We start from the raw sequence: 24,706 nt of genomic DNA, 5'->3' as shown, positions 1-24,706 counted from the left end.
GCAGTCGGGGACCCACCGGTAATGGCCGACATCCGCAATTGCGTGGATGTCTGCCATTAACCCCTCAGATGCCGGGATCAGTACAGATCACGGCATCTGTGCCAATGCGCATGTTCAAATAGATGATTGGATCGCCCGCAACGCTGCCGCTGGGATCCGATCATCTGTAATGGCGGCCGGAGGTCCCCCTCACCTGCCTCAATCCATCTCCCGGCGTCTCCTGCTCTGGTCTGAGATCGAGCAGACCAGAGCAGAAGATGACCAATAATACTGATCAGTGCTATGTCCTATGCATAGCACTGAACAGTATTAGCAATCTAATGATTGCTATAGATAGTCCCCTGTGGGGACATAAAAAGTGTAAGAAAAAAAGTTAAAAAATGTAAAAATAAAAAGTGAAAAATCCCCTCCCCCAATAAAAATGAAAATTGTCAGTTTTTCCCATTTTACCCCCAAAAAGCGTAATATATTTTTTTTATAAACATAGTTGGTATCGCCGCATGCGTAAATGTCCGAACTATCAAAATATAATGTTAATGATCCCGTACGGTGAACGCCGTAAACGTAAAAAATAAAGTCCAAAAATGCAGCTTTTTTTTTTGTCACATTTTATTCCCAAAAATTTTTTATAAAAAATGATATAAAAGTTTTATATATGCAAATGTCGTATCGATAAAAAGTACAGATGACGGCACAAAAAATGAATTGAAACAGAAATAAATTTTGCAGGAAATTTATCACAACCTGTGCAAAGGAATAATTCATATTAAAGGCCTTTTTTAAAAATCAAAGAAGCAATCTGAATGGTTGCTATTGGCAACTGGTCAACTTTTCCTCTGTACAAGTTTTGATAAATCTCCCTCTTTGTTCTTAAAGGGTGTATAAGGATCTACTAGTTTTAGTTCTTCAAGATTACATGGGTTGTCTTGGTTTTTAAAAGTATTTTTCTTTACAGGTATTTCTCCCCCCCCCCCCCCCCCCCGAAGAATAATTTTAAAATATATTTTGTGATACAATGCTTTCATCTTTATTTTCTTTAGAATTGATTGATGTAACCTGCACCCTGTTGTTACTGAACCCAGATTTCACCACTGCTTGGAATTTAAGGTATGCCACTTTTCCCTTTCTTTAGTTATTGTTATAGTTTTCCTCTATTACAGGAGATATCTCATGGATCGTGGGGGGGGGTCTGAGTGCTGGGGCCCCCCACAATCTCCTGTATGGAGCCCCAGCTCTCCCCAGGAGCAGTGCATCATGACCCCTCCATATATCTCTATGGGAGAGCCGAACATAGGGGATACGTTTTTATCCATGAGACTACTCCTCTAAGGAGTCCCATGTGTCTGTCTTTGAAGTGCTGCTTCTAAGGCTTGGGTCACACGAACCTAATACAGTGGTCCCTCAACATACGATGGTAATTCGTTCCAAACGACCCATCGTTTGTCGAATCCATCGTATGTTGAGGGATTCGTGCAATGTAAAGTATAGGAAGTTATACTCGCCTGTCCCCGCCGCTCCGGACCGCGTCCACACCGCTCCCGATGCTGTCCCAGGGGCTCCCGCTGTTGTTCCGCTGCTCCGGCGTCTTCTTCGGGATCCTCCGGCTTCTTCTGCGTCTTCTCCGGTGTTCGGGTCTCGCTTTCTGGCGACGTTATTATGTTGCGGCGCCGGGACGGCGTGTGCAGCGACGTAATAACGATGCCGGAAAGCGAGGCCCGGACCCCGGAGAAGATGCAGAAAACGCCGGAGGATCCCGAAGTGGACCCGGAGCAGCGGGGATAGGTAAGTGAACCTGTCCGAGATGCTTAAACTTCTTTCCGACAGCAGCTTAAGCATTTTGCGCTGTCGGATAGCAGTTAATGCGATGGTCCCGACATATAAAAGCATCATATGTCGATGCTGACATCGACATGCGATGGCCTCTGAGAGGCCATCGTATGTCGATTTGATCATATGTCGGGGCTTGATCATATGTCGGGGCCATCGCATGTCGGGGGGTTACTGTATTGAGGCATTATGATGTCCATCCATGATGGGAGTTATAGTCTAGGAGCTGGGGGGCAGATCGCAGCAGGTCATTCTCCAGAGACCCGTTGCGATCCGCATTTATTAACCCCTTAAGGACCCGGGTTTTTTCCGTTTTTGCATTTTCCTTTTTTTCCTCCTTACCTTTAAAAAAATCATAACTCTTTCAATTTTGCACCTAAAAATCCATATAATAGCTTATTTTTTGCGCCACCAATTCTACTTTGTAATGATGTCAGTCATTTTACCCAAAAATTTACGATGAAATGGAAAAAAAAAATCATTGTGAGACAAAATAGAAAAAAACACACCATTTTGTAATTTTTGGGGGCTTCCGTTTCTACGTAGTACATTTTTCTGTAAAAATAACATCTTCTCTTTATTCTGTAGGTCCCTACGATTAAAATGATACCCTACTTATGTAGGTTTGATTTTGTCGTACTTCTGGAAAAAATCATAACTACATGCAGGAAAATTTATACGTTCAAAATTGTCATCTTCTGACCCCTATAACTTTTTTATTTTTCCTCGTATGGGGCGGTATGAGGGCTCATTTTTTGCGCCGTCATCTTAAGTTTTTAGCGGTACCATTTTTGCATTGATAGGACTTATTGATCTTTATATAAAAAGTGACCAAAAATACACTATTTTGGACTTTTTGGGGATTTTTTTGCGCGTACGCCATTGACCGTGCAGTTTAATTAACAATATATTTTTAGAATTCGGACATTTCCGCACGCGGTGATACCACATATGTTTATTTTCATTCACACTGTTTTCTTTTGTTTTTTTTTCACTTTTTTTTTTTTTTGCAGTGTTATAGCTCCCATAGGGGGCTATAAAACTGCACACGCTGATCTTTTACATTGTTCAATTGTTTCTCATAGGAAACCATTGATCAATGATTCTGCCGCTTGACTGCTCATGCCTGGATCTCAGGCACTTAGCAGTCATTCGGCGATTGGACAACAAGGAGGCAGGTAGGGACCCTCCAGCTGTCCTGTAAGCTGTTAGGGATGCCGGCATTAGCTTACTTTCACTTTAGACACAGCGTTTAACTTTGAATGCTGTGTTTTGTTTTGTCCACAGTGCTCTCTGCTGACACCTGATGCCCATATCAGGAACTGACCAGAACAGGAGAAAATCCCCATAGCAAACCTATGCTACTCTGGACAGTTCCTGACACGGACAGAGGTGTCAGCAGAGAGCACTGTGGACAGTTGCTAAAAGTACAGCTACAGCTGCTAAAAAGTACTAAAAGGATTAAGATTTTTAATAGAAGTAATTTACAAATCTGTTAAACTTTCTGGCACCAGTTAATTTAAAAAAAAAAAAGTTTTCCACAGGAGTACCCCTTTAAGTTAACAAGCCGGCAGCACATGCGGCTCCACTGCACTCCCCGCTGTCTCCAGGCGGGGAATACTGTATACACTTTCATAATCGCCACCGACGGGAGCTCTGATTGGTGAATAGCTATTCACCATTCAAAGCTCCGGTCTCCCGGTGGTGATTATGAAAATGTATACAGTATTCCCCGCCTGGAGCCAGTTGGGAGCGCAGTGGAGCCTCATGTGCCGCCGGCTTGTTAACTTAATAAATGCGGATGACCTGCTGCGATCTGCACCTTAGCCCCTGGACTAGAACTCCCATCATGGACGGAGTCTGTCCATGATGGGAGTAGTAGTCCTAAAAGGCCCGCAGCTGGGGGATGTGCAAGTGCCATCCCTCAGCGCTACAGTACTGCAACTACTCCCATCATGGGACAGAGTTTGTCCCATGAATGGAGTAGTAGTCCAAGGGCAGAGGGACAGATCGAACTACACAGTCTAGGCCTGACTCTGTTCTCATTATGCGTTTTACATAATGGGAACAAAGCCTTTCTGGCAGTGTGTTCACAAACGGGAGTTGTAGTTTAGCAACAACTGGAGGCTCCCTGTTCATGAACTCTCCGCATTATGTGCGCGCTACCCAGGGAAGAGTGCAAAAAAATGTACTAACCCATATTTATTTTTTTCTCTTCTAATTTCAGATACCTGAATGCAGAGGACTATGTCAGATTCGGTGGACTGCGACGATGACCAGCGTTTTTTTTTTTTTATTTCAATAAAATGGTTAACGAGGGCTGTAGGGGAGTGTTTTTGTAAATAAAAAATGTTTTCAATGTGTTGTCTTTTTTATAATTGAATTTTCAGGCTTAGTAGTGGAAGCCATCTTATAGACGGAATCCATTACTAAGCCGGGGCTTAGAGTTAGCCCCAAAATTAGCTAATTCTAACCTCCTATTATTATCCCGGTACCCACCACAACAGGGGTGCCTGGAAGAGCCGGTACCAACAGGCCCAGAGCATCAAAAATGGCGCTCCTGGGCCCAGGCGGTAATAGGCTGGCATTATTTAGGCTAGAGAGGGCCAGTAACAACGGTCCTCGTCCACCCTGGTACCGTCAGGCTGTTGCTGCTTGGTTGGTATCTGGCTGATACTGAAAATAGGGGGAACCCTATGCGTTTAAAATTTTTTTTTTTTGTTTTTTATAAAAAACAAAACAGGTGTGCTTCCCCCATTTTTTCATTATCAGCCAGATACCAACCAAGCAGCAACAGCTTGACGTTACCAGAGTGGGCGAGGACCATTGTTACTGGCCCTCTCCAGCCTAAATAATGCCAGCCTGTTACCACCTAGGCCAAGGAGCGCCATTTTTGACACTCTGGGCCTGTTGGTACCAGCTCTTCCCGGCACCCCTGTGGCAGTGGGTACCAGGATAATAATTGGAGGTTAGAGTTAGCTAATTTTGGGGCTAACGCTAAGCCCTGGCTACAAGACAGCTTCCACTACTAAGCCTGAAAATTCAGTTATGAAAAACACAACACATAAAAAAAATGTTTTATTAAAAAAAAACACTCACCCACAGCCCTCTTTAACCCTTTTATTGGCATTAAAAAAAAAAAACGCTGGTCATCATCGCAATCCACTGAATCTGATGTAGTTCTCCGCATTCACGTATCTAAATGAGAAGAAAAAAAAACCAATAAAACTACAACCATTTCTGTGATTTCTACATCAAAAAGCACGCCCACTTTTACAAAACTGACGTAAACAGTGTAAATCGTGGCACAAAGCTTTTTTGGCACGAAAGTTGTTTTTTTTTGGGTGCAAAATTCTTTGAGAATCTCCCCCCTCTGTGTACTTTATAAAGATTTATGATTTTACTATTGTGCAGAGTTTTGTTCGGCACACACTGCTGCTCCAGCACTTCTAGCTATGTGAGTTGTGTACCGCAGGAAAATGCCACAGCTCTGTGAAGTGTGAGGTAGAGAAGGAGTGCACGGTAGAGCCAGGGGGGGTAGTTTCTATATTTGCACAAAATTTATCAAAGGACATGCGCAACTTTTGTAAATATTATGCAAGAGTGTAAATAAGACAAGCAGTGTAAAGGGGTAGATCTATGTCTACAATAGACACCTAATGTGTATAGTGGTAGAACCCCATTTAAGTGTAATCTTAATGAATATTGTTGTTGTTCCCTATTGTGGACCAGTATAGTGATATATGGATTGTTATGAAAGAGTTAAGAATTTCTGTGAAAGATTTACTAGATTAAAATCATTGAGCCAAATGAAAATCTAAGTCTCTATGTTGAGAACTATACAGTTCTTGTCTATGGTTGCCCACATCCTCTCATCTTCCTCCACCCATACCACTTCCCTTTATCCATCCCTCCTTGGTTGAACTTGATGGACATTGTATATAGTGTATTTTTTAACCATAGTAACTATATAAGTTGTCATGTATATAATATTGTAGGCTTATAAGAAATTTCAGAGACATGACAGAATATAAGCTCTGTCTTCTCATTGGAAATGTTTTTTTTTTTTTTTTTTTTATCTCCTGTCTCTGACTTATTATTGGTGATCAAATGCATAACCTAAAACACCTAAATCTGAGGTGTCTATTTTGGGAATTTATCATTACATTCAGTGCAAAATTTATGCAATTTACAAATTATGGCAAAACACCGGAAAGGGTGCAAATTTTGGTGCAAATAAGCAATTGCTCAACAATTTACTACAATTATTCACCCAAATCTACACAAAAACCATTAATAAATAATCCCCCTAAGTGTCTACAGGGCATTCCTTAGTATAGCAAAAGCTATGTGCTTATTTACACCACTGCTGCTTTCCAATATTAACATGTCTTATATTTTTCAAATAGGAAAGAGTTAATCCAGTCTGGAGCCATCAACCCAGAGAAGGATTTACAGCTTGGAAAACTGGCTTTGACCAAGTTCCCTAAAAGTCCTGAGACATGGATTCACAGGTCTTGTGCTATATAACTAGCATCCTCCATTTAATTCTCTATTTACACTTTACTGCATTCTGCTTTTACATTGTATAGACTGTTTTTCATAAAATTACATGTATAGCATCTCCCCGATAAATTCCTCTCTGCAAATCGGTCCCTTCCTCTTGCCTGGTGTGAACTCCTGCTACTACTAAAAGACTGTAACATGTCACATAACCGCATCGTTCATAGCCCAGCACATTGTTCGGGTGCTCTGAGCAAAGCCTTTGTGTGGATAATGAGTGTGCTGTCATATCCTAGCCATGAGGTGTCTTGGCCATGCCCATATAGGTCCTCTGGTATAATCTACATATTTTATCGTCTGCGTACCCATATTAATTTGCATTTCTGAAAGCTGCATTATTTCTATGCTCCACAGAATAACCTGAAGACAATTCTAGTAAATGTATTATCAGATGATTATTTTCCTCTAATGGTCTGATCCTATTGACAGGCTTTTATTCTTGCTTTTCTTTAATGGAAACTCCTAGCGATTTTATTTTCCAGCTGCATTTCACTGATTTCCCATAGGAGTTGTGATTAGTTTCCCATCAGACTCTTATCTGAGGGCTCATCTCATTGCAGTCAGAGTTGGAGCAGCTAGTATTCAGCATTCCCTAAGAGAACATTATATACTGAGTGTCATGGAGCCATTATGGTCAAGGCATATAGCATTCCCCACACTGTATAGAAATGTAGAGATTTCTCTCTTCAATTGCATGTTAAGCTTGCATGAGGGTGACGTGATCTGGTATTACTTCAGATTCAAGTCATAGAACTAAACACTTTTGTTTTCCGTTGAGATAAAAAGTAAATTTCCAGGGAAATGTAAAAAGTCTTCCTGCATTAAAACAATAAAAGCTGCCATACTTACTTCCCCTGGCCCGGCAGAACTTCATGTCCTAATTAGAAGTAACTATAGACCAAGTATCACAAGTGGCATATATGGATTCAGTGCATGCCTGCTATATGGTCTCCAATCAATGTAGCGGAATGTTTTAAGTAAATTGGACTGTATGCTGGTTCGCAGATTGATCTAGTGGCGAAATGTAATTTTTACCATTGAGGACCTTTGTCTTAACCAGGAATCTCTTTGTGTAAGGGTCAGTACACACGTGTATTTTCTATTTTTCAGATTTTGCTATCCATTGAAGTCAATGGGCAGCAAAATCTGCTGGATCAAATCTGCAGCAGAAAATATGCATTTGCGAACTGACCCTAAAAGTAGATCCACTCATAGTGTATTTTTCCACAGATCTGGGGTGAATATGCAGAAAAATCCATGTGTTTGATTTGGGGATCTTTCTGCAGTTCCACTGCCGATTTCACCCCTGCTTTACAGAAAGGGGGTAAATCTGCACTGAAAATCTGCAACAGAAATGGACATGCTGGGGTTGTTAAAATGCACTCCGCAGTTCACTTTCTGCCAACTTCTGCTACTGTATTCTGTTCTCTGTTTTTTTTTTTTTCTTTAATCAATGGTAATAACTCTCCTTTCTTTTATCTTTTCCATGATAGGAGATGGGTATTGCAGCATCTTCTGCAGGAGCACAGTCCTCCCTTAGTTATGAATAAGGAAGCAAGTAGTCTGGTTCTCACAGAGCAGATCCAGAGTATTGTGCATGAAGAAATGAATGTCTGTTGTGAAGCAGCTGGAAGATACCCAAGCAACTACAATTCCTGGTCCCATCGTATTTGGGTTTTACAACACTTGGGGAAACTTAATGTCAAGGTATTTGGAAAGGGGAAAGTACATTCCCACATGTCTTTAACGCATGCATCCGAAACCACGTCCCCATGCATTTATCAATGGCCACGTGATGTTGCTGAGGTTATCAGCATAATCGTGCACCCGTTGGTGAACGCATGGGGGGCCTGGCATTGGCCAAATGCATTCACCAGCATGTGGGAAAACGGCCTAAAGCTTTGAATGTGTTTTTTTTTTTTTTTAGTAAATATGCAATGTATTGTAAGGAAAAAACTAAAGAAAGGTACACTGCTCATAATAATAAAGGGAACACATCCTAGATATTAATTAATTACTCGTATGAAATACTTTCGTCTTTACATAGTTGAATGTGCTGACAACAAACTCACACAAAAATTATCAATGGAAATCAAATTTATCAACCCATGGAGGTCTGGATATGGAGTCACACTCAAAATCAAAGTGGAAAACCACACTACAGACTCATCCAACTTTAATGTAATGTCCTTAAAACAAGTCAAAAGGAGGCTCAGTAGTGTGTGTGGCCTCCACGTGCATGTATGACCTCCCTACAATGCCTGGGCATGCTCCTAATGAAGTGCCAACTCCTTGACAGTCTGTGGTGCAACGTGGCATTGGTGGATGGAGTGAGACTCCCAGATGTGCTCAATGGGATTCAGGTCTGGGAAATGGGCAGGCCAGTCCATAGCATCAATGCCTTCCTCTTGCAGGAACTGCAGGAATGAAAGTGAAAGTAAAGTGATCTTTACTGTGGCAACCACTAGGAAGGCCAAACTGCAACTCCCAGCATGCCCAACATCTGGAGGGTCACAGTTTGAAGACCACTGTTGAGTGCCCAAACTGTAGCCCTCCAGATGTTGCAAAACTACAACTCTCAACATGCCTAGACTGCCCAGGCATTCTGAAAGTTGTAGTTCTGTAACATCTGTCCCTTCAGAGTTTGCAATTTTCTTGAAATTTTTGAAAATTGCTGCTGTACTTTGAAGCCCTCTAATTTTTTCAAAAAACAAAAATATGTCAATTTTTATGATGCCAATATAAAGTGGACATATTGTATTTATGAATAAAAATAAAATTTATTTGAAATATCCATTTTCCTTACAAGTAGAGAGCTTCAAAGTTAGAAAAATGCTAAATTTTCATGACATTTTGGGATTTTTCACCAAAAAAGGATGCAAATAACACCAAAAATTTACCACCAAAATAAAGTAGAATATGTCACGAAAACACATTCTCAGAATATTCGGTAAAAGCGTTTTTGAGTTAATTCTGTCACGATCACACCCTATCGGTCCAGCCAAGACATTAGAGAGAGTGTGATGGTGCAAGGGTTAAGGCCACCAGACCTCTGGGTATCCACTACTAGTCCCAGCAAGTCACCAAATTAACTCTTAGATAAACATGTTTTATCAGAGCCTCCTTCAGAAAGGTGAGCTCATATATTTAGAGATCAAAGACCAGAGCTGATTAATTAAACATTTAATCTGATAAAAGGTATCACAGTGCTGACTATATAAAAATACAGAAACAAATGATATACTGGTACAAAAATATATAAAAGAGTTTGGCAAGACAAGTTCAGAAAGCAAAAATGAAGTCCTTACAGCATGATGATATAGCAGTCCTTGTCAGTGAGAGTCCAGCTCTTGTTAGCTTTGGGCACAGCCTTGAACAACAGTTGAGTCCAGCATTTTAAGTCTTATCTGCTTCTTTGGAGGGAAACTCCATTCCCCCCCCCCCTCCCCTCTGATCCCACCAGGTGGGACATCTCTCTTCCTGACCCCTTATCTGTTTGATTATATGATGGGACCAGAGTGCATGACTTCAAAGGAGATACCAAACAGCCAGACCCCAATAAAATGCAATGCACAAAAACAAAGGATACACCGTCTGAATGACCCCTCACCCATGGCTTGGATTCAATAATCAGGCCTTGGGCCTGACAAATTCGTAAAGCAACGGTGGTCAGAATTGCGAAAAAGGGCTCAGTCCTTAAGGTGAAAAAGGGCTGCGTCCTTAAGAGGTTAAAGAAGTTGCATGTGTCTGGCATTCCAGCTCAGAATGTCAATTTTCTCATTGTGTCTAATGTCATCCAAGGAAAAGAGTATCCATGTCGCAGGGGTTAATAAAGATTAAAGGGGTGTTCCAGGAAAAAACTTTTTATATATATATCAACTGGCTCCAGAAAGTTTAACAGATTTGTAAATTACTTCTATTAAATTTTTTTTAATCCTTCCAGTACTTATGAGCTTCTGAAGTTAAGGTTGTTCTTTTCTGTCTAAGTGCTCTCTGATGACACGTGTCTAGGGAACCGCCCAGTTTAGAAGAGGTTTGCTATGGGGATTTGCTTCTAAACTGGGCAGTTCCCGAGACACGTGTCATCAGAGAGCACTTAGACAGAAAAGAACAACCTTAACTTCAGAAGCTCATAAGTACTGAAAGGATTAAGATTTTTTTTATAGAAGTAATTTACAAATCTGTTTAACTTTCTGGAGCCAGTTGATATATAAAAAAAAGTTTTTTCCTGGATAACCCGTTTAAACATGGATATATCTGACACAGAAGAACCACCTTCTGAACTGTTAATTTTAACCTTTTTAATACTGGCAGAACAAAATCATTCAGAACGATTCAATTATTATTTGAGACTATTATATTCTATTATATATATATAACTATTACATATATATGAATTATTCAAAGCTATATCAGTATGAGTCATAAAACTTCATTAATGTTCCTCAATGTTAATCCGTACGTTGGCGTGCGACTATTCAGTAGACCTCGGAGACTACCTTTGATGCCCATGAGGATTATTGGCAAGGGTGTAAAATGAATTCACACATTACTTTTATATGTATGTGCCCTGCATTTGGCTTTTTCAATAGAATTCTTTTTCTCTCCCTCTTTTTTTTTTTTTTTTTTAAGTGAGAAACCATCATATGTGTCCTATCTTTTTGCAGTTCTAGACAAAGGCTACTACTTTTTCTTTTGCTGTATAGAAATTCTCTTCTTTTGATGAGTGTGCAAATTCTCTTGAGACGTTAAAAGGTTTGCTATACAAAGTGTCTAAGAAAATTAAAAATATATTACTGAAAGAGAGAAAATATTTGACACTTAAAGATAAAAGTAATGGAAACTGTTTTAGTTCCCTCCTCTGGGATAGGATTTCTCGAATCAGAAGCATTGTGTGCTTTATCCACTATTAAATCCCCATTGTATATTGTGAGATATTACTACAAATTGGTACAATGACTGCTTTCTTACCTTAGTGTTTGTCAAATCAATATTTTGTTTTCAGCTAAATAACACGGGTCCATAAGCATCAAATAGCCATAATATTAACACCATCTGTCTTATATTGTGTAGTTCCCATTTTCCACCAAAATAGGACCTTAAAGGAGTACTCCGGTGGAAAACATTTTTTATCAGATCAACTGGCTCAAGAAAGTTAAAACAGATTTGTAAATTGCTTTTCTTAAAAAATCTTAACCCTTCCAGTTCTTATCAGCTGCTGTATGCTTCAGAGAAAGTTCTTTTCTTTTTGAATTTTTTTTGTCTGACCACAGTGCTCTCTGCTGACTCCTCTGTCCATGTCAGGAACTGTCCAGAGTAGGAGCAAATCCCCATAGCAAACCTATTCTGCTCTGGACAGTTCCTGACATGGACAGAGGTGTCAGCAGAGAGAGCACTGTGGTCAGGCATAAAAGAAATTCGAAAAGAACTTCCTCTGTAGTATACAGCAGCTGATAAGTACTAGAAGGGTAAAGATTTTTTAATAGAAGTAATTTCAAATCTGTTTAATTTTCTGGCACCAGTTGATTTGAAAAAAAAAAATTGTTTTCCACCGGAGTACCCCTTTAACCCCTTAAGGACTCAGCCCATTTTGGCCTTAAGGACTCAGACAATTTAATTTTTACGTTTTCATTTTTTCCTCCTCGCCTTCTAAAAATCATAACTCTTTTATATTTTCATCCACAGACTAGTATGAGGGCTTGTTTTTTGCGCGACCAGTTGTCCTTTGTAATGACATCACTCATTATATCATAAAATGTATGGCGCAACCAAAAAACACTATTTTTGTGGGGAAATTTAAACGAAAAACGCAATTTTGCTAATTTTGGAAGGTTTCGTTTTCACGCCGTACAATTTACGGTAAAAAATGACGTGTTCTTTATTCTGAGGGTCAATACGATTAAAATGATACCAATTACATACTTTTATATTATTGTTGCGCTTAAAAAAAAATCACAAACTTTTTTAACCAAATTAGTACGTTTATAATCCCTTTATTTTGATGACCTCTAACTTTTTTATTTTTCCGTATAAGCGGCGGTATGGGGGCTCATTTTTTGCGCCATGATCTGTACTTTTTTTGATACCACATTTGCATATAAAAAACTTTTAATTAATTTTTTTATAATTTTTTTTTAATAAAATGTATTAAAAAAGTAGGAATTTTGTCCTTTTTTTTTTTTTCGTTCACCGTACGGGATCCATTAACATTTTATTTTAATAGTTCGGACATTTACGCACGCGGCGATACCAAATATGTCTATAAAATTTTTTTTTCGCTTTTTGGGGGTAAAATAGGAAAAAACGGACGTTTTACTTTTTTATTGGGGGAGGGGATTTTTCACTTTTTTTTTACTTTTACATTTTTTTTTACACTTGAATAGTCCCCATAGGGGACTATTCATAGCAATACCATGATTGCTAATACTGATCTGTTCTATGTATAGGACATAGAACAGATCAGTGTTTTCGGTGATCTTCTGCTCGATCACAGACCAGAGCAGGAGACGCCGGGAGCCGGAAGGTGAGGGGATCTCCGTGCGGCGTTATGAATGATCGGATCCCCGCAGCAGCGCTGCGGGCGATCCGATCATTCATTCAAATCGTGCACTGCCGCAGATGCCGGGATCTGTATTGATCCCGGCACCTGAGGGGTTAATGGAGATCGCGGGCGTCGGCCATTGCCGGCGGGTCCCTGGCTGCGATCAGCAGCTGGGATCAGCCGCGCATGACACGGGCATCGCTCCGATGCCCGCGGTTATGCACAGGACGTAAATGTACGTCCTGGTGCGTTAAGTACCACCTCACCAGGACGTACATTTACGTCCTGCGTCCTTAAGGGGTTAAAGGCAAAACCTCTGAAGGCGTCCTGTTGTATCTTAGGTAGTTCACATATGGGGCTGATGCATTTGGCTGATCGCCATAAGCTTAATAGCAGTAAAGAGAAATGAAAGTTCTGAACGGGCATAACTCACTTGCTGTACATTTCTTAAAGGGGTATTCTGGAGGAAAAAACATTTTTAAATTAACTAGTGCCAGATAGTTACACAGAAACTGTCCAGAGGTGGAGTAAATGCAAATAGCATACCTCTCCTGCTTCAGAAAGTTCCTTACACGGACTGAGCCCTACATGTAAAGTACCGGAGTTAAAAATGAAAAGCACGATAGAGCTCTAATATATGGGGCGTGTATATAGAATAGTGCTATAAAATAAAAAAAAATGGTGAAATGGTATCTTATTATCCTGCTCAAGGAGGCCACTAATATTAGAGAATATTGTTGCCAGGAAGGATGGTACTTAGTGTACAACAATGTTTGTGTAGGTGTTACTTCTGCATGAATGCCAGTTAGCGAGCACCTCAGGTAGACCATTGCCCAGAGCATTACACCGACTCAGCCGGCTTGTCTTCTCCCCATATTGCGTCTTGGTGATATTGTATTCCTGATGTTAAAGAAAATGTTATTTTGACCAGGACACTTTTTTTCCTTTGCAACATGGTCCAATTTTTCAACTACTCAGACCCTTACACTTGCCAATTCTTCTTGCTTCCAATAAATTAACTTCAATAACTGACAATAACTTGAATAACTTCAATAGCTGCCTAATTTATCCCATTTCTTCACAGGCGCCATTGTGCCACTAGATAATCAATGTTATTCACTTCACCTGTCCGTTGTTTTTAATGTTATGGCTGATCTGTGTATCTTATACAATGAGTAATGGGATTGTCCTTATTCTAGTAAAATTACTTAATAACTTAATAATGATGCTGCTGCATGCATTCCCTTATCTGCAGACGGGATCTGGATTAGCTGCTTTAAAGAACATCTGCACTATCCTGTCGGTATTGATAGAGCAGGTGACCCTGATGACAACGGTACTCGCCTTGTCCCGTTCCGTGGCGGGGATCTTTGGTAATCTCCACCATTAATCTCCGCTCCAGGCCCGGCTTGGGGCACGGGCGGAGCTTATTGACGTCACTGCTGCTGTTCTCTCACAGCGGGACCCAGCAGGGAGCATCAGCGGTGACGTCACTAAGCTCCGCCCATGCCCCAAGCCGCTGCTGCTGCTCTCTGCAGGGTCTAGCAGCAGCGGTGACTTCAGTAAGCTCTGCCCGTGTCCCAAGCCGGCTGCTGGGACTGGAGCTAACGGAGGAAATTACCGAAGTTTCCCCGCCACAGAACGGGATAAGGTAAGTACCGTTGTCATCAGTGTCACCTGTTAGTGCAGGGGAAACTGGTGACAGATTTCCTTTAAGCAGTGGCTAGTGGCCAAGTGTTCATCATAAATGCGATCAGGTTTGGTCTTGTAGTGATAACACAGACACAAAACATGGCTGTATTATGCCTGCCTGAAATAGGCCTTACGGTTTTTTTTTCACTGATCTGTATCCTTCACCCTTAGTGTGCGTTCACCCGAGCGTATTTTCGGCTGCAGATCTGCTTCAACAGATTTTGCTGCCCATTGACTTCAATGGGTAGCAAAATCTGCAGCAGAAAATGCACGTGTGAACGCACCCTTATGGTGCGTTCACACGTACAGGATTTGCTGCATATTTTGTGCAGCTGATTTTTCTATCCATTAACTTCAATGTGTGGCTATATTAGCTGCACAAAATATGCAGCAGATCCTATACATGTGAATGTACCCTTAAAGGGATACACCGCCCCTAGACATCTTATCCCCATCCAAAGGACCCCGATCTCTGTTACGGCACCCCAGACATCCAGTGCATGGAGTGAACTTCGCTCCGTGCGGGATGACTGAAAAGGCGGGGTGGAGGGCCACACCCCACTTGTGACATCACGGCCACGCCGCCTCAATGCAAGTCTAAGGGAGGGGGGTGACAGCCGTCACGCCCCCTGGCAGACTTACATTGAGGGGGCGTGGCCGTGACGTCACGAACGGGGAATGCTCGTGACTTCACCAGCCTCCGGCGCTGCACCCTACGCTCTAAACAAACGCAGCGTGCAGCAGGAAGATCGCCTTTGGATAGGGGATAAGATCTCTAGGGGCAGAGTACCCCTTTAAGATTAGAACACTGACAATATTGATTGATTCTAGTAGATTCATCCATATAAAATGTTTATCTTTTAAAATATGGGTAGTTTATGGCTGGCACTAACACTTATTATAGCTATTTACATAGGTATTTCTGTGTAGACTGACTTGTATTAAATTGGACACATTTGGTCAGTCTATACAAGACTGCACACTAAAGTATATTTGTAGAGAGCCTTTTTCTAGGGAGCTCCAGGCACTATGCATCATCTGTTTATACCGATCTAGTATAATAAATAAAACCGCCCTTAAAGGGGTACTTCGGTGAAAACCTTTTTTCCTTTAAATCAACTGGTGGCAGAAAGTTAAACATATTTGTAAATTACTTCTATTAAAAAAATCTTAATCCTTCCAGTACTTATTAGTGCTGAATGCTACAGAGGAAATTCCTTTCTTTTTGGAACACTGATGACATCACGAGCACAGTGCTCTCTGCTGACATCTCTGTCCATTTTAGCAACCATGCATAGCAGATGTATGCTAAGGGCAGCATGGTGGCTCAGTGGTTAGCACTGCTGCCTTGCAGTGCTGGGGACTTGGGTTCAAATCCCACTAAGGACAACAATAAATAAAGCGTTATTATTATTATTATTATAATAACGTCAGCAGAGAGAACTGTGCTCATGATGTCATCAGAGAGCATCCAAAAAGAAAATAATTTCCTCTGTAGTATTCAGCAGCTAATAAGTACAGGAAGGATTAAGATTTTTTAATAGAAGTAATTAAAAAATATGTTTAACTTTCTGCCACCAGTTGATTTAAAAGAAAAAAGGTTTTCACCGGAGTACCCCTTTAACCAACATGACGAAAGAGCAATTGAAGTGAATGATTCCATTAGTAATGAGCCTTAAAGGTCCTTTTGTATGTGTGGATGGCTGCCATTGTAACCTGTTGTTGGCCATTTCCTGATATAAAAAAGATGTCTGTGTGTGAGTTCTGCATCCTATTTGTTCTCAGCATGCACTGAGGGAGACAACCACTCTGCATCCCATTCAGCCATTGGGATCCTATATTTAAATCCCTCAATTAAGAATCTGCAAGAAATAAACAATCATTTCTTTTTCTTGTTTTCAGCTCCTAATAGATGAGTTGTCTTTCACAAAGCACTGGGTCTCCATGCATGTGTCAGACCACAGTGGTTTCCATTATCGTCAGTTCTTGCTGAAGTCTTTACTGTCCCAAGCACGAGCAGACTGTGAAAGCTCAAGCAGTGTTCCCAGAGAAGAGGAGGCTCCGAGGCTGGATCTCCCCCTTTTCATAGAAGAAGAACTGGAACTTAGTAGCGATCTTATAGAGTCTTACCCTGGACATGAAGCACTGTGGTGTCACAGGTGGGTTAACTCTGTCTTTGTCTTTTACATTTTGTGGCATTCAAGATGTCCCATAAATACTGTTTTACCTCGATTATGGTGAAAAAGGGGCATACGACTTTGAGATCTTTGATCCACATTTTAAGTTGGTTTTACATACAGTACATACAGCTTTTTATGGCATTCACAATACCAAAGGCTTTCCAGGCATGCTCGGAGTTCTAGTTTTGCAACAGCTGGAGACACGCTTTTTGAAAAACACTGGTGTAAAGCCTGGTATCTATCTGCCCATTTTACAGTGACTGCATTATAGTGCTAAAGATTTTACCTCCCTCTCTGGTCCCAGCATAGGGTCTAGACCAGTGGTCTCCAACCTGCGGACCTCCAGATGTTGCAAAACTACAACTCCCAGCATGCCCGGACAACGGCTGTTGGGGCATGCTGGGAGTTGTAGTTTTGCAACATCTGGAGGTCTGCATATTGGAGACCACTGGTCTAGATGAATATCTCTCAAAACTATTTGTCTAAACCTCGGGGCATCCTATAGCCTAATGCATCGTACAGTGCAATATAATACAGTAATTGGTACAGTGGAATCTTTAATGAATCAAGCTATACGATTATCACATTTATCTCACACAGCTTGCTGTAATTTTGCTGTGTTTTGTCCATCCACAATGCAATAAATGGCATAGAAAATTATCAAAAACTCATAGTTTACACCCTTAAAATACTACCAAAGCCGTATGCCAAAAACAAGCCCCCATATAGATTTGTCAGCTGAGAAATAAAAATGATTTTTTTGTTTTGTGGGAGACCGCAAAACAAGCCTGTCGCCATCACCCACCCGGCAGTTTCTGTTCATCCCTACCTGCCTGCAGCCAGATGATTTTTAAAGTGTTGAAATAAAGTTATTGTTTTATTAGGTGAGTGCCAAAGACTTTTTCTATTGTCTTTTCCATATTTAAAAAATAAACCTTCTCCCGTCTGAGTTCTCCTTTAATGCCCTAAAAGGCTGGTCAGTAAGGAGGGATAAAATCTAGTTTTGGTTTTTTATTGTGGGGGTAGGGGGATTCAATAGGACTATAAGGTTTTCTATATGTAGCTTAAAGGGTATTCCAGGAAAAAACATATATATATATATATATATATGTATATATATATATATATATATATATATATATATATATATATATATATATATATATATGTATATGTATATATATAATCAACTGGCTCCAGAAAGTTAAACAGATTTGTAAATTACTTCTATTAAAAAATCTTAATCCTTCCAAAAATTATCAGCTGCTGAAGTTAAGTTGTTCTTTTCTGTCTGACAACAGTGCTCTCTGCTGACATCTCTGCTCATCTCGGGAACTGCACAGAGTAGAATAGGTTTACTATGGGGATTTGCTTCTACTCTGGGCAGTTCTCAGACAGGTGTCATTAGAGAGCACTTAGACAGAAAAGAACAACTCAACTTCAGCAGCTCATAAGTACTGGAAAGATTAAGATTTTTTTATAGAAGTAATTTACAAATCTGTTTAACTTTCTGGGGCCAGTTGATATATAAAAAACATTATTTTTTTCCTGGATAACCCCTTTAAGGGCTGTGTATCCTATAGTGTTTTAGAACTGCCTACGGAATATAAAGCAGTGCTTTGCTGTATAGCGACAAATGGTGCACTCACTGTTACAGGTCTGCTTGCTTTTCCAACAAACAAACCTGTAAATCTTTCTTTCTCCATGAAACACCGTGGAGTAGTCCAGGAGCGAAAGAGTTTATAACCTAGCAATTTATTGTCCTGTCAATGTCCTCAGTGTTAGGCTGGCATTAACATAGAAAAGTTATCGTTATCTGTGTAAGCAGATGGCTCCCCAGCAGCTCCGCAGCAATCATTCCCAGCTCACTGCCCTGACAATGTGACCAGCACAACCAGTTGTTTCTGCTAGAACACAACAGCAGAGGTTTATTCCTGGAATACGCCTCTGGCTGAAGAGCCACACTCATATGCAGGACAGTAAAATCAAACAATATGTGGCTTCAAGTATGAGAGATGTAATATGTATTACATTTATTTTATTTCTTTTTTTTGTTATTCATAGGTTTAGTATTGAGCATTTCTGGTTTCCATGAATAAAGTTTGCATTGCCTTTGGCTGGATTCTATCCAGATTATACCAAACCAGAACAATGTAGAAAATACTTATTTTGTAGGACTGGCAGGAATAGAAAATATACCTACTTGGTGCTATAATCCAAATGTTGTTAACTTGTACATATTGGCCCTCATTTACTATTGCAAACACAACATGTTTTGTCGGGTTGTGCGCCAGAAATTCTGTCTGCGCCAGAATCTGCGCCACAAATTCTGTCTGCGCCAGAATCTGCGCCAGGATTGAAAAAACCCGACTAACTCTCCATTTTCCTAAGAAAACCCGAAAAGGGGGCATGGCCGCTGTGAAAAGGGGGCGTGGTCTCTGAAAAGGGGCTTGTCCCCGACATTTTCACAAAAACCCAACATGTGGTGGATTTCAGCTGAGGAAAACCCTACAGATCATAACATGTGTAAAAAAAGCAAAGTGTAGGGAAAGTGGAAAATGTAGGGAAGCCTTAGTAAATACCATGAAAAATAAATTGTAGGGAATTAAAACCCACAAAGAAACCTACACTCCATTCTTAGTAAATGAGGGCCATTATCTTCATATTATGCTGGATTTATATATTAATTCAGATAGGATTTGAGCAAATACTACAACCAACTGCATGGAAAAATCTAACAAGAAAAAAAAAGAGTGGTAGAGAGGCTCCTATTGACCTGGCAACCTGAGACTCGTTCTGCCCAAATAACACCTATACCCACGGTGCCAAAAAATGTGAAATATAATCCAGAAATTGGGGCTCAGAGTCGTGAATATTAGGATAACGTATGTTTATTTCAGTATATAATGTATAAAGTTTGTATACTTGTGAACTGTCAATCACAGGGCCCTTGTGAATCAACAGAAACACAAAATGGTTGTTCAATGGTTAATACAATAAAATTAAAATCATGGCAAATAAAAAGGGTTCTTACAATAAAATATGGCTTTTAAAACACATAAAATAATCCTTTAAATAAGTGTCCACACATCTATAGGAATGAAAGCAATGGTTTAGCGATTTGTAAAAATGCAGTGATGTCTCTGATAGTCTTGGTTCGCTATTTCCTCAATTATCTTGTATCCAGTTAGAATGAATAGTAAATGTCTTGAATAAAGAATGCAGCGATTTGTGCAAGGTTAGTTAGAGGCAACAAATCTGGATCCTCTATGCATAGGGCTCGCTGTTGGAGACACAGCCGTCTCCCAATTGTGCAGCGGCAGTGTTAAGTTCAATAAGAACAGCGCTTTAGAAGTGTAGTCAGAATGGGTACCTTCTGTAGATTGCACTGATAGCTGGACGAGTCCCGGTCCCTGGGCAGAGGGTGCGCTGCTAGAGACTCTGCCGTCTCAGATGTGCAGAAGCAGCAGTGGGCTCAGTCCATGGATACTGCAGCGGTTCTCTGTTGTATTCTTGTGGAAAAGGTTGATGTGGCACTTGGATTGTTTGTGGTTGAAGCTGGACGCGTTTCAGGTCCTCCTTAGGACCTTTCCTCAGCAGCTAAACATATGATGCATTCTTTATTCAAGACCTTTACTATTCAGAGAAATCACTGCATTTTTACAAATCGCTAAACCATTGCTTTCATTCCTATAGATGTGTGGACACTTATTTAAAGGATTATTTTATGTGTTTTAAAAGCCATATTTCATTGTAAGAACCCTTTTTATTTGCCATGATTTTAATTTTATTGTATTAACCATTGAACAACCATTTTGTGTTTCTGTTGATTCACAAGGGCCCTGTGATTCACAGTTCACAAGTATACCAACTTTATACATGATATACTGAAATAAACATACTTTATCCTAATATTCACGACTCTGAGCCCCCAATTTCTGTATTCTATTTTGCATGGAAAAATCAATTGCTTATGCTTGTCAGAGATCCAAGTGTATCTAATTCTGAATGACTCATCCAATGTTGTTAATCTGCATCCTGGCAATTAATTTAAACAGTATTTAGTGATCTCCCCCTAGTGGTAGCTTCCAGCAACCACAATGTTGTATATTGAGTGTGTGCAGACCAAGCGGAACTCAGTCCACTTTAAAGATAAATTAGGACTTTGATTGGTACAGAATTTATAGATAATAACTTAAGTCTTTTTTTTTTTTTTTTATACTTTCTTTCTAGGCGTCATGTACTTACCTTGCTTCACCAACTGCACAACAAAGAGCCTCACATGGAACCCCCACAAGTCCCCAGTGTGGACACAGCTGCTGGTAGTGCAGGAAATGAATGCCAGCACCTCTGCACTGATTTTCTGGGTTTTCATACAAACACTATGGATGTTGATAGAGTATGTGATACAAGCAAGCAGAGCTATACCCAAGAAACTAAACGTCTAAAACGTGCTCCTGCCCAGGACTCCCTTATCTACAAATCCGAGCTCAGGTTCATTAGTTGTATCCTATCCAGCTGCCGAAATGCTGAGCAGTCCAGGTTTGCTGCTTCATACAGAAAATGGCTGCAGTCCTTGCTAGGTCACTAACATTTCTCACTCCATTATGTATGGATTACTTATGGTGCAATATTTTCTTTTCTTTAGCATTGACATAGTTCCAGAGTGCATGAACCATGCTCCTCTGACACAATAAGACTGCAGCAAGATTAATTTATATTTATTTTGTTTCCATTTTTATTTAACTTAACACCCAATGGTAGAGCAGTAAGATTTCCTTTTAAGCACTTGCACATTTTTATGAACTGTTTTTGAACTGTTCATTATGGCAAAGTCATTTCAACCTGTTACAAGTCAATATCTATTTTAGTTTGGATGTTAGGGATCGAAAATGGATACTTGAAAATTTTAGGTAAGAGTTACAATTTTCCCCATTGGATTATTAACAGAAGAGGTTTTTATGACTATTTTAATCCTCCAACATGTCTCTGTGCTGTAACCTTTAATTTTGCTGAAATAAAAACATAATAGATAAACATAATAGAGCCATTGGATAAACAAAGCATCTGGAAGCTTGGAGCCAAGGGAGTGTATTGCGAGGACTTCAGCACACCACCTAGAATGACAAGGCGGCCATAGGAAGCTACATTTCTAATGGTGTTGGTGAAAGCCACCATGTTGTGATCTCCTTTCAGCTTATATGAATGAATGACTGACACACATGAGCTTTATTTTTTACATTTCAAGCAATGTATATAAAAACATTGACAACACATTCATATCTTACAGGAAGTTTTAAATCAGGGCTGTCTTGTTGCTTTTTAAGGCTTCTTTGTGTCCACTATCATTCCCTCCCCAAAATCCCGAGCTCATAGAACTGTTCTAGATTACCTTTAACACCAAGCTGTGCGCCCCTGACATTTAGTATTAGTTCTAAACACCTTCATACACAAACCTTTGCAGATGTTTTATAGTCCCATCTTGTATGCATTTACACATAGCCAGAAATGGGAATGGACAACCTGTGGCTTTCCAGCTGCCACAAGAATTCAACTCCCAGTATGCCATGCAAACCATTTTGAGAATTTCAATATCCCAACAGCTGGAAAGCCATAGGATGCCAGCATCTTACTGCTTGGAAATATTAACAACCAGTAATATAGTGAAATGTTAGTACACACTTAATTATTGAACAGGGATTGGTGTGGATCATTTTCAAGTTTTTATCTGTTATTTAAGAGGCATAAAGGGACACTCACTAAATTAGGGAAAATAAATGGTTTCATATTTAGCACAATGCTAACTATTGCTCTCATATATCTGTAAGCTGGTTTAATAAAACTGTTTCTTGATATATTAAACCTATAGATCTTTCATGTGTGACTTGCTTCCTGCAGTTATGAGTCTCCATTCATGACCTTTAAGAGGACTTTTATAGCCGCGCTTCCCAAGAAACTATGGCTGCTTATGGGTAATGTTTTCCCACGAACAGTGAACACTGTCTATCCTTGAACTCTTTGTCAGCTTTAGGGTACGTTCACACGAGCGGATCCCCAGCGCATATTATGCTGCAGATCCGCCGCTGAAGTACCGCTGTATGCTGCCTTTACAGGTGCCTGCCAGCAGACACCCTGCGATGTGCGAGTTGCCGTGTGCATGCGCAGTATACTCGTGCATTGCGGCAACTCTAGGCGTAGCTTATGGAGCAGGAGGAGGGGCCGCAATGTGTGTGAGTACACCGCGCATGCGCTCAGACTCGCACATCGCTTCAGTGTGTCTGCTTGTAGTGGCGTATTGCCGCTCCGAGCAGGCACCTGTAAAGGCAGCATAAAGCGGTCCTTCAGCAGCGAATCCGCAGCGTGTTCAGTCATTCAGTTTACATTGAAATCTGCAGCAGAAAATCCTGCGCATCAAATCTGCGCAGAATACTGTACATGTGAATAGACCGTTAAAGTAGCATTTGTACACTGTTTTTTTTCCTTAGTCTGCTCAGCCCTATGGCTGGGATTGAATAACCTTTTCTATTTTAAGACATAACCTATCTCAAGTATATGCCATTATATGCTAATTGGTATGGGGTCCAGTGTCTAGTGGTAGGACCCCACCAATCACTAGAATAAAGATCTGAGGCAAAGTGGTGTCCTAGACCTGCAACTCTGCTTTATTCAGTCTGTAGTCAAAAAGCTGCTGTTTATAGAAATGCCAAGGCAGCTTTAACCATTTTTTTTCCTTTATTCATTCATTTCTTTTTTTGAAAGGACCAGTTATTTGAGTTATACGAGTCAGAGTGTTGGCCCCTTAAGGACTCAGCGTTTTTTCCATTTTTGCATTTTCATTTTTTCCTCATCACCTTCTAAAAATCCTAACGCTTTCAATTTAGCACCTAAAAGTCCATATGGCGGCTTATTTTTTGCTCCACCAATTCTACTTTGCAGTTACATTAGTAATTTTACCAAAAAATCCACGGTGAAACGGAAAGAAAATAAATTCATTGTGTGACAAAATTGAAGAAAAAAAACGGGGCTTCCGTTTCTACACAGTACATTTTTCAGTAAAAATGACAACTTATCTTTATTCTGTAGGTCCATACAATTAAAATGATACCCTACTTATATAGGTTTGATCTTGTCGTACGTAAGTACATGCAGGAAAATTTATATGTTAAAAATTCTCATATAACTTTTTTAATTTTCCGCATACGGGCCAATATGAGGGCTCATTTTTTGCGGCGTGTTCTGAAGTTTTTATCGGTACCATTTTTGTATTTATCGGGCTTCTTGATTGCTTTTCATTCATTTTTTCATGATATAAAAAGTGACCAAAGATATGCTATTTTGGACTTTTGGCTTCTGGAATTTTTTTGCGCGTACGCCATTGACTGTGCGGTTTAATTAACGATATATTTATATAGTTTGGACATTTCCGCATGCGGCGATACCACATTTTTATTTTTTTTATTTACACAGTTTTTTGTTTTTTTTTATTTGAAAAGGGGGGTGATTCAAACTTTTATTAGAGAAGGGGTTAAATGACCTTTTTATTAACTTTTTTTTCCCCACTTTTTTTTTTTTGCAGTGCCCATAGAGGGCTATAACACTGCACACACTGATCTTTTACCCTGATCCCTGCAAAGCCATAGCTTTTCATGGATCAGCATTCTAGGGGCTCGATTGCGCAAGCCTGAAGCTCAGGCATGGAGCAATCAAACGCCGATCGGACATGACGGAGCAAGGTAAGGGGGCCCTCCACTCGCATCCTAGCTGATCGGGACATTGCGATTTTATCGCGATAGTCCTGATCAGCCCGACTGAGCTGCCGGGAAGCTTTTACTTTCGTTTTGGACACGGCGATCAACTTTGATCGCTGCGTCTGAAGGGTTAATAGCGCTTGGCACAACAATAT

General features: G+C 40.2%; 1 protein-coding gene across 1 annotated transcript in view; it reads left to right on the top strand.

The window, feature by feature from the left end:
- Positions 1-22,844, top strand: part of PTAR1 (protein prenyltransferase alpha subunit repeat containing 1) — a 44,351-nt gene extending 21,507 nt beyond the window's left edge. Inside the window, exons 3-7 of the mRNA XM_056523057.1 lie at positions 1,041-1,107; positions 6,237-6,341; positions 7,884-8,097; positions 16,526-16,782; positions 21,037-22,844. Coding sequence (XP_056379032.1) covers positions 1,041-1,107; positions 6,237-6,341; positions 7,884-8,097; positions 16,526-16,782; positions 21,037-21,394 — 1,001 coding nt within the window. The 3' untranslated portion in view covers positions 21,395-22,844. The remainder of the gene's footprint in view (positions 1-1,040; positions 1,108-6,236; positions 6,342-7,883; positions 8,098-16,525; positions 16,783-21,036) is intronic.
- The last annotated feature ends 1,862 nt before the right edge of the window (positions 22,845-24,706 follow it).

Source organism: Hyla sarda, chromosome 1, assembly GCF_029499605.1.
Source record: "Hyla sarda isolate aHylSar1 chromosome 1, aHylSar1.hap1, whole genome shotgun sequence".
Taxonomy (NCBI): Eukaryota; Metazoa; Chordata; class Amphibia; order Anura; family Hylidae; genus Hyla; species Hyla sarda.
The sequence above is the reverse complement of the archived record's forward strand: the minus strand, read 5'-3'. Positions and strand labels throughout refer to the sequence as shown.